At 43.4% G+C, this 16,150-nt stretch overlaps 1 protein-coding gene across 4 annotated transcripts in view; it reads left to right on the top strand.

The window, feature by feature from the left end:
* Positions 1-16,150, top strand: part of LOC120552245 (disks large-associated protein 1-like) — a 92,907-nt gene that overhangs the window by 54,397 nt on the left and 22,360 nt on the right. For 2 of the 4 annotated variants that reach the window (XM_039790102.1, XM_039790103.1), the window contains exons 3-6: positions 4,834-5,971; positions 7,479-7,693; positions 12,489-12,666; positions 14,956-15,211. In XM_039790102.1, coding sequence (XP_039646036.1) covers positions 4,901-5,971; positions 7,479-7,693; positions 12,489-12,666; positions 14,956-15,211 — 1,720 coding nt within the window. In that variant the 5' untranslated portion in view covers positions 4,834-4,900. The remainder of the gene's footprint in view (positions 1-4,833; positions 5,972-7,478; positions 7,694-12,488; positions 12,667-14,955; positions 15,212-16,150) is intronic. The other 2 variants (XM_039790104.1, XM_039790105.1) reach the window with 2 other exon arrangements.

The raw sequence follows: 16,150 nt of genomic DNA, 5'->3' as shown, positions 1-16,150 counted from the left end.
GATGACTTCCCAAGGTTCCAACACCTTGGGAGCGTTGGTTCCGATTAACAGGTCGACATTTGCTTTTAGGCTTGTGATGTGTACTTTTGACAAGTATGGCCATTTAGCCAGGTCTTCAGGCGTCACCATGTTGTCTGCTGTAACCGGCATTTTCTTTTGCGTGAGAACCTCTGGAAGCCTATATAAGCCATTGCTATCCAGACCAGATACCTCCAAACCAATCAAGGAATAGGCTGGAACAACATGTTCTTGCCCCATTGTGCACAACAGGAAGTTGGTAATTCTGCCTGTAATATTCAGCTTCTGCATTAGGTGTTCCGAGCAGAATGTAGCTGAACTTCGAGGATCCAAAAAAGCATAGGTTTTAATTATGCGATTTTCCTTTGTGGACTTCACCTGTACAGAGAGAATGGATAGAACACACTGATCCTTACCGGCCCCTGTATGTCCACATGTTTCGTATGAAGTTGGTTGGTTATTACTTGGTTCCTTTAACAGTTCCGTAGTGGTACTTTGCTTTTTGATGTGTAGCACAGTGGGATGAGTTTGACCACAAACCTTGCATGTCAAGTGCCTGTCACAATCCCTGCTCATGTGACCATTACCTAAACATGCAAAGCAAACTCACTTTTCCCTCAGAAAGTGAATCTTTTCTTTATGCTGCTTTCCATGGAACTGTTTGCATTCTTCCAATGAGTGCATACCAGCACAGCAAAGGCATCCAGCTTTCTTTTCCTTTCCTTTCCTGATACGATGTTGGCTCCTTAACTTCCTTGGGCAAATCCATAGATATTTTCATATGCTCGGTTCCTCGGCTGAGATCTAAACCTGGTGAAAGTCGTCATGTTAGCAATGCCAGGCGATGGATCCCGTATGTCACCAAACAGCGGGTCAGAAAGAATGCTGACACGACGCTCAATAAATCTGACCAGATCATTGAAGTGAGCTCTCTGGTTAGTGGTTTCCATTATGCCATAAGCTATGGTCCTCCATTGCTCCCTCATTTTGAATGGTAACTTTGAAATGATGGCTCTCATGTTAACAGGCATGTCCAATTCCTGTATGTACTGGAGCTCCTCCATCATATTGCCACAGCCACGCAAGAATAAGGAGTAGGCTTGAAGTGCTTTTACATCCTCAGATTTTATTGTTTGCCAGGTCAGCGCCCTTTCCATATATGCAGTTGCAATTTTGTACTGATTGCCAAAGTGCTCCTGTAGCAGACCCTTTGCCACTATATAGTCGCGCTCAGGCTCCATATGTTGGCAGCTATACACCAACTCTTGTGGCTGTCCTCTGGTAAATTGTTCCAAATAGTACAAACAATCTGCCTTTCCTGCCTTTTCCTCCACTCCTTGCTCAAAAGCTTTGATAAGTGCTCTGTATGGGAGAGGGTCCCCTTCAAAGATGGATATATCTTGTGGTGGCAGCGACAACGAAAGCTGCTGCTGCACCAAAGCAGCTGATATTTCGTTTTGCCTGTGCATGATGTGAAGTATGTCTCCAGGTGGATTTGGACTGATTTGATGAGTGTATTTGGATTGCGTTCCTTCATCATTCCTCAATTGCACAGTTGTTGGTTGGCATTGAGAATGATGCAATGTTCCCAACATATTGCTTTTCTGCTGCTGTTCAATACTGCACTGATGTTTAGAAGCAGATTTAACCCATTGCTCAGTTTCCTTCCGTCGCACATCCATAGATATATACTTATCAGGTGGCAATGATCCTCTAGTCAAGTCATTTTGTTGTTTAGGTTTCCTTGAACCAGGTTTGTACTCCCTTGCCATAGGGTTTAATACATTGACGGTTTCCATTTTCCTCATTTCCATTTCCAGATATGAATTCATGCCATTTGAGGGTGCTTGAGAAGAACCTTTTACATCAGAGGCCTGTAATACTACCAGCATAGCATTAGATGCAGCTAGTTCAACCTCCAAACCAAGCTGCTCTCTTTTCCTCCTTAGATGTTGCTCCTGCTCCTCCAAAGCATGCTGTTCCTTTAACGCTGCAGCACGAGCTACCAATGCAGCTCTATTTGCCTCAGCTTTTATCCTTGCAGAGGATGTTATACTTAATTTACCACTATTGACACTACTTTTTGAGCCTTTGCTACCAACATGTGAAACGCTGTCATTAGGATTTATATTCTCAACACAAGCATTTGCAACAACAACAGCATTTTTGCTTTAAACCATATCTCATGTTTTTCACATTCATCATGTGGCAGTAGACGCAACAGAGATTCATGCATGCATTTTGATTCATCACATACATCAATTTTCCAAGAGCATTCTTTACCTGTGTTGTGTCACTCTTTAAACCCAACCCTTGTAGGGATTTTCTTAACACACTTGCCTTGTTTAGCTTCGCCTTTCTACCATTTTGTAACCTATCCAATTCACCAGCAAATGCCTTTTCAGTAAGCTTAACCACCCGTTTCTCAGTTTGTACTTCATGCCCACCAGTCACACTACTGGATTAACTTTACTTTTACGCACACCAGTAGTTATGTCCGACGCTGCGTTACGATTCATAATGAAAGTCACGTGAGTCAAAGGTTCTCAGTCAGTGGAAAGTCTTATTGTCTGCGCTCTTTTTGGTTAACCGTCCAGCAGAAAATGTCCATTATTTTATGTTTTCAGCGATAAATCCATATACAATTAGACAACTTTAGAACAAAGGCTTTGGCGCCAATGCACTCCAGCATCACAGCATTCGGTGTCACAGCGTTAGCGGTCAAAAACCATTTGCCCTTTCTGGGCCAAACACCTGCCGGCAACAATTTAGAGCTTACCTTTTATAACCTTGCCTCAGGTAATACCACAGCGACACCCAATGTACATACAAAAAACAACACCCAAAATCTGAACACTTGAAACAACATATTTGGCTCCTACATTGAGGTTGGCTTGACCAGGCAGGTAGAGACACAACTGGGTCAGTCAACTACAATGGACATGGAGCACAATACATAACCACAGCTGTCTATGAGCTTTCCTCGTGTCACTGTAGGCTATACCTGACAGACCCGGCCAAACCAGCATATCCTCTTCTTCTTGTTGATAAACTGCACTTTACAAGCTAGCAGCATCAAAATTCAGCATGGATATGCAGCCTGTGTGTGTGTGTGTGTGTGTGTGTGTGTGTGTGTGTGTGTGTGTGTGTGTGTGTGTGTGTGTGTGTGTGTGTGTGTGTGTGTGTGTGTGTGTGTGTGTGTGTGTGTGTGTGTGTGTGTGTGTGTGTGTGTGTGTGTGTGTGTGTGTGTGTGTGTGTGTGAGAGGCAGAAAGCCAGCATGACCCAACTTCGGCTTTTCAGCTTTAGTGCAGGGCTGCAGACAGCTGTGCCACAAACACGCTGCTGTGGATCACCGCGAGGGCCTTTTATTTAGGTCACATTCTGTGCTTCAGTGGCCAACAGAAGGGATCTCTGTCAACTGCAATGAATACCTTTAGTTGGACACAGCCCACTTTTTAAGTGCCCTGCAAGAAGCAGACACTGTGCATGTCTGTGTGGTAGGCTATGTAGTGTACGCTTTGTGCGAGTTCCCTCTTGTGAGTTTATTGCAGATGAGGTTAGGGATTGACCACTGTATATTTTTTCATTTTCACTCTAACAATGCAAGTGTAATATATTGGCTTATTATCTCCCAGAATGATTTGATCAACTGGTTTAGTACAGACAAGGAATTGCATGAATAATTTCCCCAGTTTTTCAATTAATCCAGCACCCAGTTTATAGCCACGTCAAAGAAAATAATAGATCTGACTAGCTCTATATTCACGCACATAAATACATCCTGCATGTGCTCTACACAGTGTCCTCTAGTTATGTAAAGAACTGAGATGATATTTCATTCCGTTGCTCTGTCTCCCTCATTTTCTCTTGTTATCTTTCCTCCCTTCGTTCTCTTCCTCCACCTCCTCCTTTTTTATTTATTTTTTATTCACCACAGTGGCCTTTGGTAGTGCATTATAAATTGTAGTAATGAAATTCCCGCACAGGCTTGGCCCCACTGCTATTACAGTGCTACACCAGGGTGCATAGGCTCTTATTATTGTCTCATTAGCTTCACCTCCAGTCCATTGGAAACGGTGTGGGTTCAGTGGCTAGCCAGCCACAGCCCCAGATGGGTAAGGAAGGCAGTTTTAGGGCCCTGATGGATGCCATTGTTTTCATGTCACCATGTAAGGGAAAGGTCGTTTATTGCCGCTTGCCTCGACCGGCCCAGAAGCTGTCAGCTGGGTTTTACTGGCCAATTAGTTTGCCCTTAGAGGAGAACTAGAGGAAAATTGTGGGATCAGGCTGGGATCATTTGTTGTTTGTGGGTAGGGGGATGTGCATGTGCGCACACTAAGCAGGTGTAATGTGAAGCAAAAAAGAAATGCACTTTTTGAATACTACCCTTGAACGAATATAGCACACACTTGAGATGGAAATAGAGTTGAACTCTTCTTGATACCTCTTCTTGCTTTGTTTCTCTCTGTTTCCTCGATCCCCTGTCAAGCTTTCACTAAAATCTAAAAGATGACAACAGGGAAGTGGGTGAGGAAGCTTGAGGACAGACTTGGATGTCAGGGAACAAGCAGCCAAGTCGCTGCTATATTTAGAGATTCTCCTTTTTGAAGTTTTGATGGACAAAAATAAAAGAAAAGGTCCAAATCTCGTCAACATCAAGTTTTCTACCGAAAAGCATCTTCTTCAAATTAAAGCCGATAAATACACTGTGCTTTTGAGTGCATGCAAATATGAGATATTTATAATTATCTTTTCTGTCTCTCTTTTCTTGTTTGTTTGTCTGTTATTCCTCATGGCTGTGTGTTTCTTTGTAGAGCTAGTGTTGGGGCCTGTGCAGACTTCCCGCAGCAGCAGTTAGATGTGCACGTCGACCCGGCCACGATGACAATGAAAGGCCTGTCCAGCAGCCGTAGTCACCACCACACGGTGACTTGCGACCCCTCTTACAACTCCATGACCATGGGGCACTCGGACCGTCGGTCCTACTTTCTCAACCCTGGGGAGGCTCATCCTGCTGACCACCCCTGTTACACCCAGCGTAACACCTTCCAGTCTGAATGCGATGCCTACCCTGACCTGGCCAGCTGCACCTTCCCTCGTAGACATTACAGCTCTCACCATGACCTGAAGGAGGAGTGTGGCCCTATGGTGCCTTATACTGGGCCAACAGGGAACAGTAAGGGAGGTGGAGGAGGTGGTGGAAACAACAACCGAATCCCTTCTAATCTACTAGAGCAGTTTGAGCGCCAAGCACCGGTGCAGCGTGAAGGCTACCACACACTGCAGTACAAGCGCACTGCAGTAGAACACCAACGTAGTGACAGCCCTGGTCGAATCCGCCATCTTGTTCACTCTGTCCAGAAGCTTTTTACCAAATCCCACTCCCTGGAGGGGCCATCAGGGTCTGGTGGTGGAGGAAGTGGGAGGATGAATGGCAGCAAATCCAGTCCTGATGACCCACCCTCCTCTTCTGGCACCCTGAAGCACAGTAAGCGCAGTAAGAGCAAAGACCGCTCCAAGTCGGAGCCTAAGATGCACACTGCTATCTCAGGCTACTGGAGCTCAGACGACACGCTTGACCGGGAGATGTGCCTCTACCCCCATCACCACGGGGGCAGCAGTGGAGGCCTGCCTTCAGGGGTCATGACCATGGGGCGCCACCCGGACAAATCCCAATCGCAGTACTTCATGGAGTCCTACAACACTATCAGCGCCCACTCTCTCAAGACGTCACGCAGCAACAACGATGTGAAATGCTCGACGTGCTCCGGAGGCAGCAGCGGAGGTATGCCACTGGTGGGCACCCTGGATGGCAAAGTGCAGCTGAAGAAGAGCTCGTGGTCTTCTACTCTGACGGTGAGCAGAGCAAGAGAGGTCTATCAGAAGGCCTCAGTCAACCTAGATAAAGCTCTAGTGAAAGCCGAGCAGGGACGCACCTGCCACTTCCTACAGGTAGGACAGTTACAACAGCCCCACCTCTCGCATGTCATGCTTCATGCATTCTGCGGTGTGAGCTGCTCCTCCATGCTTCTGTTATTTCTGCATGTAAATGTGTGTGTGTGTGTGTGTGTGTGTGTGTGTGTGTGTGTGTGTGTGTGTGTGTGTGTGTGTGTGTGTGTGTGTGTGTGTGTGTGTGTGTGTGTGTGTGTGTGTGTGTGTGTGTGTGTGTCCTTAGAGGGGATGACTGGGTAAGCATTGGCCCCATCCTTTCATTCTATGTGTCTCAAATAAGTATTGGTCTCATGTTGACTTATCCCTGGTATCATCCTAAAACAAAAGCAAAATCATCACGTCATTCTGCTCCTCTGTGTGTGAATGGGGAAATTAAAAGGCAGAAAGCGAGAGTGAGGGAGGATAAAAGACAGAGAGTGTGGCCTTGCATTTTAACAGCCTGGAAAACAGAGCGAGCAGATCAAGGAAGGATGTTGTCGCTGCAATACAGCAACTTTCTCCCAGCCTAAAAGAGCTATCGCTTTTTTTTCTTGAAAGGGAGACTGAAAGGAAAAACGGGCTTTCAAGGAGCGCAGCCTGACAAGTTAGTCTGCAGACATTTTTGGAATCCTTAAAACAAGATGTGTTATTAGCTTCAACTGCTGGGATGGAATGCTGTAGTCTGTATTTGATGTTCACACATACATGTACTCACATGCACACATTTAAATTAATGCTGAACCTTTTCATGCACTTGTGCAACTTCACAGAGCATTTGTAAATATGCTGTACTATACTGTGAGGGTAATGGGATTAAAAAGCATGACTTCATTTATTTTATTACTTTTTCTCCATAACATTATATTCTTTTGACATCATCACAGACCCAGTCTTCCCCAAGACGTTGGAACAATCTGTAGTTGCCCCTGACATTAAAGTCAGCTTGGTTTCCTAGTTACACACCGGTCTGTTGAATGATTCTCGCTCTGTATCTCATTTCTTTCACTTCAGAGCTGGTGCCCTAACAGCCACTCACATTGGGACTGCAGTGGTTCTGCTGAACAAAACCCCCTTTGTTTTCCCTCTCTCTCCATGTCTGCTGTCTTTGACTCTCTCTCTCTTTCAGATTAGAGATGGGAAATAGCTTTGCCTCCTTTTATTTTTACCTTCATTAGTGTGTGTGAAAAGTCAGGAGAGTAGGCAGAGGCCAGGGTACTGCAACATTTTGTCAAAACCATTAATTCCATGCTTTTGATATGCTGCATGCATCACAGAACAGACAAAAGGAGGCCTCCGGCACTCACAAGCTTATGGTATGATCAAGCCGGACCCTACATTGATACGGTTACTATTGAATCTTTTAAGGCATGAAAAGCGCTTTGTGATACAGGTATTTATATCAGGACAGGGTAGAAAATGTTGCAGCCTTGCTTTTATTCATGTGTAAGTGCATCTGTAAAAACTCTCATGTCTGGAGGGTGACCTGTGTTTGGTCCCTGTTTACCTTATCCTCACCTAATCTCTACAGGTGCCTCAGGATGACTGGAGCGGTTTCTCTCCACTGGGTAAGGATGACGAGATCCCGTGCCGGCGGATGCGCAGTGGCAGCTACATCAAGGCCATGGCAGAAGAAGACAGCGGCGACTCGGACTGCAGCCCCAAACCCTCACCCAAGGTCCAGGCACGACGAGCCAGCTACCTAAAGGCCACACAGCCGTCCCTCACAGAGATGACCACACTCAAGTAAGTGTGTATTAGGGCTGATACAGAAAGTGCAAAATCACAATTTCCCAGACCCCAAGGAGATGTCTTTAAATTTCTCATTTGTACCCAACCAATGGACCAAAATATCAAAATATTAGATTTACAATATAAAACAGCAAATCATAATATTTGAGAACCTCAAACTAATTAATTTGCCATTTGTGATCTAAAAATGTGTTGTTGATTTATTTATTTTCTGTCATCTACTGTACATAATCACTTAATTGACTAATTGTTATAATATTTATGTGTTCATGTGTGGTGTACAGTAACTGTATGCCAGCCTGTACATGCTTTTGAACATTATGTTCAAGTGTTCCCTGTGGTCATACTGTGCAGTTTCAGTGAAACAGATGGGAGACATAAAGGGAATGAAAGGAAAAGAGAAAAGTTGACACAGAAGGAGATGAAGACAGTCAGTTAGTCAAGCGTCTGCCTGGCAGCAGGCTGGTTTATGACTCTCAGTGGCCACAGCTTAATTATCTGTTCTGTGTTTACAACTTTTATTTTCATACAGTAGCTGACCTCTGAATCTCTACAATGACACAAAACACATTGAACAGACTGAGCCTTAATTGAAAATACACAACGCCTGTTCATGTACTGCAGTCTCTTCAAAAAAAGAATGCCATGTTCTCAAGAAATGCATTGTGGATTGAGAACATGCGAGAGAGATATTTTCTCTCTTTTTGAAAGATCTGAAGTTAAAAGCCGAGCTTCATCATTTAAAGATTTCCATGAAGTTGTTTTGTGTTGCATAAGGCATTCTCTGCTCAGCTGCATATCTTTGACAGCATGAGCTCATAAAGTATTCAGCAATATTAGAGTCCATCAGGAAGATTTCTCACTTTGCAGAGTCTTGAAACACATCAAGTTGACAACATTCTCCCCAATTAAGTCCATATAAGTTAACTTGAACTAACATCTCTTTCTGAAAGAATAGACCATTCCCATTTCAGAATTACAAATTGGGAGCAAGAGCAAACATAATTAATTAATTGGAAATGTTGGTGTCATAGAACTTGTTACTTCCCTCTGTTAATGACTCATATTCCAATGAATCATATTAACTTTGCACTGAACAAGTTCATTACTGATATCGGGATTGCCGCAACATTGGCAAAAAGGAGTTCACTGGAGGAAGAACCATCACACAGGTTTAACAAAAACAAAAAAACACCAATGCCTTTTTACAGACCAACTTCTTGGTTTAAATTTCAGTAATCATGCATGGACATATTTTTGTGTGCAATGAGGGATTATTATTGCGGTGTCAGTGTGAAATGACAATAATTGGCTAAAACGAGTTGTAATAAAACAGAAATGTCTCTTACTTTATTATAATTATTGTTAAGACCTAACTGTCTTAATATAATAATAAAAATAATAATAATAATTTCCATCATACTGCCTTAAAGGTCCAATGTGTAGGAACTTTTCCCATCTAGCGATGAGATCATATATCGCAATCAACTCTCTCGCCATGCAGTTCAAAGTACGTATTAAAGCTACGGTAGCCTTCACGCTTCAAAAAGCCGGTCTCTTGCTCTTTTCATATCCTTTTTCTTTTTCCTGTGCAAAGAAGAAGACTCCTGTTGCTGAAATTCGGATTTTGAATATGTGTTGTCCTCCATGTTTCCTTCTTCAAACATGACAGGGCCGGGAAGCTACAATACCCATTAGCAGCATTAGCAGCACCTGTGAGTTTATCATGTGACAGCGAAAACGCAAAAGGCGGAGCAGTATGTCCTGTATGTCCCTTACCGGCTAACGTAGATGCGCAACCAAGATGGTGCATGAATATGGAGCGTCTACCACTGGTTCATGCGAATGAAAATGTAAAATTTCAAGCCTAAAGGAATACTTGGAATTGATGGTAGTGGTAAATATTCATGAAAAAGGACAAGTTTGTGAACGGGCAACACAGATTTTGATAATGAACAACTAAACACGTTACACACTGGACCTTTAAAACACTGAAAGAATAGGGGATAAGTGTTATGTTGCAGCACGGGGCTGTGACTGATTAGCTGTGTAATATAGAGAGAAGAGAAGAACACCAGTGGGTGCTCAGTCATTGTTACTGGTTGCACAAACACACACACACACACACACACTCTCTCTTATGTAAGTGCAAGTGGCCCAGCTTGGGGCCCACTAATGACTTGAATTTGGCCCGGGGAATGCCATCATCATCTGATGGAACCCAGTGGAACAAACCAAGCTGCAGTGCTGCACATTGGAGATAGAGAATGAGGAGGGAGCAACTGACGTCTTTTCACACTGTGCTTTTGGGAGCTGGCACAAGTCTGTGTTACACTCCACAGTGATTCAGTAATCAGCTTTGTTGTTCTATATGTTTCAGAGCCCATTTTTTGACCATTGTGTCCTTGACTAGTGAGGAATTTCTCCTGAGAAGTTGTATGATTTGTTACTCCCACCCAATGCTGACCTTCCTCCTTATTTAAACACACAGAGCATAGATAAATCATGCATTTAAATGACTGGAATTATTCCTTGCAGACAAACAAGCTCAGGAGAAAATGACATCCTTTCTTCTCTCCCTCAGTCACTAACAGTCATCTTTCTTTTTGCCGCAAATTCATTTATTCCTGGCCTAGATTTTATCATGTTTATTTTTTTATGTCTCAGCAAGAACAGACATCCTGAATAATGGGTTGCAGTAATCACATCTCCATCTTTCTGTCCTTGCATCCCTCCAACCACAGTCATCACTCTGAAGACTTAGACAGTGACTAAGAGGAGGGGGAACAAGGAGAAGGTAAAAGGAAACGGAGGATAGTGAATTTGGACCGAGATTACTTCTCAAATGAGGAAGCAGGAGGGAACAACTGACTCGGAAGATGAGGTGAAGCAAGCAAGGGGACTGAAGTGAGATGATTGAGAAGATGGGGAAGAAGTCAGACGAGGAAAAAAAAACAGATCCAGGATTAAGTGAACAGTCTGTAATGCTGTAGAAATCAACAGACGGCTTTAGCCAGTCCTGATCCTTGACTGGCAGAGTGGAACATGTGTTCATTAATGTCACTTGTTCCATAGAGGGACACCCTGGGACAGGCTGAACCCCTCCCCCCTTTAGGTGGTACTGATTACAGGCTAGGTCTACCATTCAAGTTGCTACAAAAGACCTCATTGGTTCTGCCGATAATCAGCCCCACAGGGAAATCAAGAGATGTAGATAGAGATAATGGTGTGGGTAGATTCTTCCTTGACTTGATTCCTCTGTGCATCATGTACAGTCACAGACTACAGGCAGTTGATACAGATGATTCATACCAATCTCTGAGGTTTAACATATACAATTAGATCGTTTTTTTTCCTTGGGTTGAATGATGTACCTTCTCATTTGACCCATAAGAGTATCGATCCCCAGCAAGAAAATTGTAAATATTATGAAACACTGGCTTAAATATGCATTAAAAGCACAGTGTTCCTACAGAGCACTTTGATGGGAAACGTCAGATTAAAAAAGAATGAACTGTGTTGATAAAACGAACTGGCAAGCATAAGTAACCACTGAATGCTTTGATGCAGTAGCTTTCAGTGGATTCTGCTCCATATTAAAAAGCCTGGAGAACGGTCTTGCTACATGGAGATGCATTTTAAAATTAGGAACTGTTTTTCCAATATCATCACCTTCACATTCCCATCTCAATAGCTCATGTTTACATTTCAAATTAAATGTCCTTCCATTACACTGGCTCTCTCCTCTGTCCTCTCCCTTCCATTCTTCCATCCAAGAATGAGTAAACTAGTTTGCTTTGCTGTGGTAACTACACTCTATTTTATGTTGGAAATACATCATTAAAGCAGACCTGACCTGGAGGCAGAGCGTCATAAGGTGTGTGTGTGTGTGTGTGTGTGTGTGTGTGTGTGTGTGTGTGTGTGTGTGTGTGTGTGTGTGTGTGTGTGTGTGTGTGTGTGTGTGTGTGTGTGTGTGTGTGTGTGTGTGTGTGTGTGTGTGTGTGTGTGTGTGTGTTACTCACAAGTGAACATGAGAGACAGAGTGTGAAATAAAGGGGATATTGGATCTTACTCCTCACAGTTGATTTGAGAGTAGATGTTTTAATCTGAGTTGTAATCATTTCTCTCTGTGCACTTTGTTTTCTGGATGTTAGTTTACTAGGCCATGACGTTCATCAAGAGGAAAGAGAGTCAGCTTTTTAGGTTTCATATCCCCTGATTAATGAATTGTTTAGCTGGCATCCAACTGCTAAATCAGATTGGAGGCAGGTGAGAGCTAATGAGACACCTATTCATCTTCCATGGAGATGGGGATGTGTTTGTGCATGTGTGTATTTTCATCTTGATTAATGTGTCTGCTATAACTGTTTTTATTTAATTGGTATTAGATATAGTATACTTCACAGACACACACGCAGTTCCTCCTCTGACATATGTATGTGATCGTTCTCACCTTTTAAGTGTTTTACAACAAGCTTACAAGGTTCTTCAAGGACAGACTACCTAAGCTACTGTCAGTGTTTCTCAATACTACTGCGCTTGTTGATTAGATAAGGGTGTCTCCTGAAGCAATTGTGGATTGATCCGTATCTTTGGGTTCATTCACATTGCCAAGTACTTTGCAAATACCTTCTCTCACTCTCTTTTCATCGCTTTATCTCTCCTTCTGTTTCCCCCTGCTCCTTTATCTCCTCTATCTCGCTTTTCTCTTACCTTTTTACCAAGCTTTTTTTTTTTTTCTTCATTTCTTGTCCCCCTTTTTTTTTTCTCCTTCCCTCTCTTGCGGCAGGATTTCCACAGAGCACTCTCCCAAACTTCAGATCCGGAGTCACAGCTACCTGCGGGCGGTGAGTGAGGTTTCCATCAATAGGAGTCTGGACAGCTTGGACCCGGCAGGGCTGCTGGCCTCGCCTAAATTCCGCTCGCGAAACGAGAGCTACATGAGAGCCATGAGCACCATCAGCCAGGTTAGTGGCACCCAGGGGCCCGTGCCTCTATGCCATCAGCCCTTACACCCCCTGTACCTCCACTGCTATGTCCAATACGGTTGTGCAGGGGGGAGGACATCCCATACGTAGCCATCCTAAGGCTTGAATTAACAATCAGGTCACCATCCGGCAAAGTATGAATAGTACGAAAACCCCCAACCTCCCAATTAGTGTATATGTCTGCATGCTGTTTTCTGGAGCTCAGATGATTACAGGCATATTCAGATTGGCTAATTAAACAACCCCCATCCCCTCCTTTACCCTAATATGCTCCTTCTGCTTAGGCATACTTTGTGATGCAAAATGACAGGCTAAAAATGTTCTCTTCAACATGGCATCTGCTTCTTAAGAGATGAAAAACAAGAATTGACATACAGCCATATACATTTCTTTGAATAATTGAAATTGGGATTGGTTCCAAATGATAATGGGCATTCGCCTTGATTTGATAGTTATAGTTATTTTTTATTGGGGGGGCTTTTTTTCCCTTTATTTCAGAGTGACAGTGGATAGACAGGAAAGGTGGGAGAGAGATGGGCTGATACGCAGCAAAGGGCTGCAGGCCAGACTCGAACCCGGGCTGCTGCAAAGGCTTCAGCCTACATGGGGTGCACGCTCTTACTGGGTGAGCTAGAGGTCACCCCCTTGATTTGATAGTTATTGAAAATATCGAAGAATTGGTCGAGAAAACACTCAACAGTGGAGGTTATTGTCATGGCTGCTGCAAATTTAGCTGTTAGTCATTTTGGATTTTGAGCATGGCTTCATAATCTTATTTGGAGTGACAGGGAAGTTTTGCTTACCTTTTGGCCTCGGGTAACGGGGATTTGTACTCCCTTGCGAAGCCCAGCAGCAACACTTTGCCTCGCCAGCTGAATGATGGACCCTTGTGACGTCCCTTCAAGTCCTGGCATGGAGCAGGCCCAAAGGAGAATGACACACTGGACATGGCATCTGCAAAAATGCCACTGAATAAAAAAAAGGTGCTGGTAGGCTCTCTATCTCACTCACTCACTTTTGACATGTATGCACATAGCGTGTGAACTGCCACACAAAACAGAGGCTTCCACCATCAGTGGATTGAATAGAGGTCCACAAACCTTTCTGACTCCAAGCTCTACAGTATATACTCACACTTGTCTGACTGTAAACTCTCTTCACTGACAAACACCAAACACTTTAGTCCCTAGCCACATCCCATTCTTTTGTTCAGCTCTGTTTTTGGACTAGCTGAACAAAGGCAACGTCAAGGAATGGAATGGAGCTTCATGTTATCTGCCCTCTCACAACCCAATCTGTAACACAACCCCTTCCCGCAACAGCTTTTTAATAAGTGTTTGTTTTTCGCTTTAGACCCTGTTTTGAAACCCAAACTGCACTAGCTGATGATGCAAGTGTAGTTAGATTTCCTCGTATCACATCTCAACTCCCAGTAGTCCTAGCTTTCGCTCTTCTTAATTCTCACCTTTAATAACAACACTTGTAGTATTTCACTCTGTTGTACAGCCCTATGAAGTTGTATCCTACAGTGATTCCTTCCCCTCTGCACTCCTTGGATGTTCTTTTAGTTTTCTAGAATATATAACTTTTTTCACTGTATACATGGCTTAAAGCTTCACAAGGCAGTGTGGAGGTAAAAGTTTGATCAATTTGGCACAACATACTCAGCAGTTATGTGATGTGACGTGTTTAATTTGAATCCAGTATGCTGACGTTTAACAGCTTAACCAAATTGGTCTATAAACATTGTTCACTGCAAATTCATATTCCAATTGCTTGCTTAATGGATTTCAGTCAAAAGAACTTTTGTCAGTAAGAGGCTTCTTGGGATCTAGTTTAAAAGACCAACCATTCATTTGGTATTTCTCCATGAGCAAAGAAGTGTCAATATCAAACAACAGAATTTATTTTTGGCAAATATATGGTGACTGGTGGCCTGCATCACATTATGGGAACACTTTCTTCTGAAGATTTCTTACTGGAGCACGCAATTTGTAATTTAAGTGTGTTTGTATATAAAATTCCTGCCTACCGAAGCTTTAATCAGTGAAATAGCTCTGTACCATTGCATCTTACAGCAGAGAGACACTTCCCTGGCTTTTGCTTCTGTAATATATTGTCCCTTCTCCTTTGTCTCACACACTGCTGGGGTGCACCTGTGCATTTTTATTTTTCATTTCCCTCTGTGCTTGTACGCTTCTGTGTGGGTTTCTTCGTCTGGGTGTTTGCGTGCACGTGCTGTATGTCTGCGTGTCCCCTCTTTCACAGGTGAGCGAGGTGGAGGTGAACGGGCAGATCGAGGCAGTGTGTGAGTCAGTGTTCAGTGAAATGGAGTCGCAGGCGGTGGATGCCCTGGATCTGCCCATGCCCAGCTGCTTCCGCATGCGGAGCCACAGCTACGTGCGTGCCATAGAGAAAGGCTGCTCGCAGGAAGAAGAGGAGAGAGGCGTCATGGTGGGAATCAGGAGGACCAACTCACCCCCGCACACCACCACAACCGTCAGAACCATCCAGAGCAGCACAGGTCAGTGGGAACCTGCACCCAACACACACACAGACTGATGAACATGTGTGAACATACATAATCCATAGCACATTATAAATTGATACGTGTGTATTATTAATGTGCTGTGAGTCTAAGTTATGCAACATGGGTATAGTGTCAACAGCAACAAAAAATAAATAAATTGTTACTGCAGTTAGCGCAGAGAGAGATTTATACTTGTATACAGATTACATTTTGGATCAAGGGCCATCAAATCAAATTATTTCATTTCTAATTCTCTTCTGTTAAAAACCAGTCCTATTTGTCATAAAGGAAAGGGTTTCCTTGGTTAGCTGATCAGGGAGAAGTTTCACTTTGCAAACGCAGACCCAAACCCTCTGCATTATTATCCATCTGACCCACTTTTTTTTCTCCGATACAATATGATGAATGCAGAACTGTTTTTCCCACATAAGAGCTTATTCAAGCTGTAAGCTCACTGGCTGCTGGATCTTATTTTAGCCCTCTTGTGTGCCTCATGGTCTGGAGCGCTTGGCTTTCCAGCATTATGGCTGCATGCAGTATTGATGCTGAGTAGTGCTGGCACCCAGCACTGGGTGCTTCTATGTTTCCTACAGCAAATCCAAACGTCATTCCCCTACATTGTTCACGTTGAGTCACCATTGCCTGACGCACACTGGCTTTCTCCTCCATTCCTTTTTAATGATGCCAATTAAAAGACAGCATTTTCTGAAACCTAGCCGACAAGGTTACAGTCAGCTAATCAAACAAATTAACTCCAAATTGGAAAAATGGCTAAACTAGTTCAATCAATTCAAGGGGCTTAAAACTGATTCTGAGAAAACATTTATTTAATCCTGTTTAAGACTGACTCCCCACAAGTATTCTGTAATGAAATTTGTCAAAATATGAAGTTACATGCCAGTATTTTTGATCATTTCACATCTATTGACGATT

Source organism: Perca fluviatilis, chromosome 22 (assembly GCF_010015445.1).
Source record: "Perca fluviatilis chromosome 22, GENO_Pfluv_1.0, whole genome shotgun sequence".
Classification (NCBI taxonomy): domain Eukaryota; kingdom Metazoa; phylum Chordata; class Actinopteri; order Perciformes; family Percidae; genus Perca; species Perca fluviatilis.
This window is presented reverse-complemented; position numbering and strand designations above follow the sequence as displayed.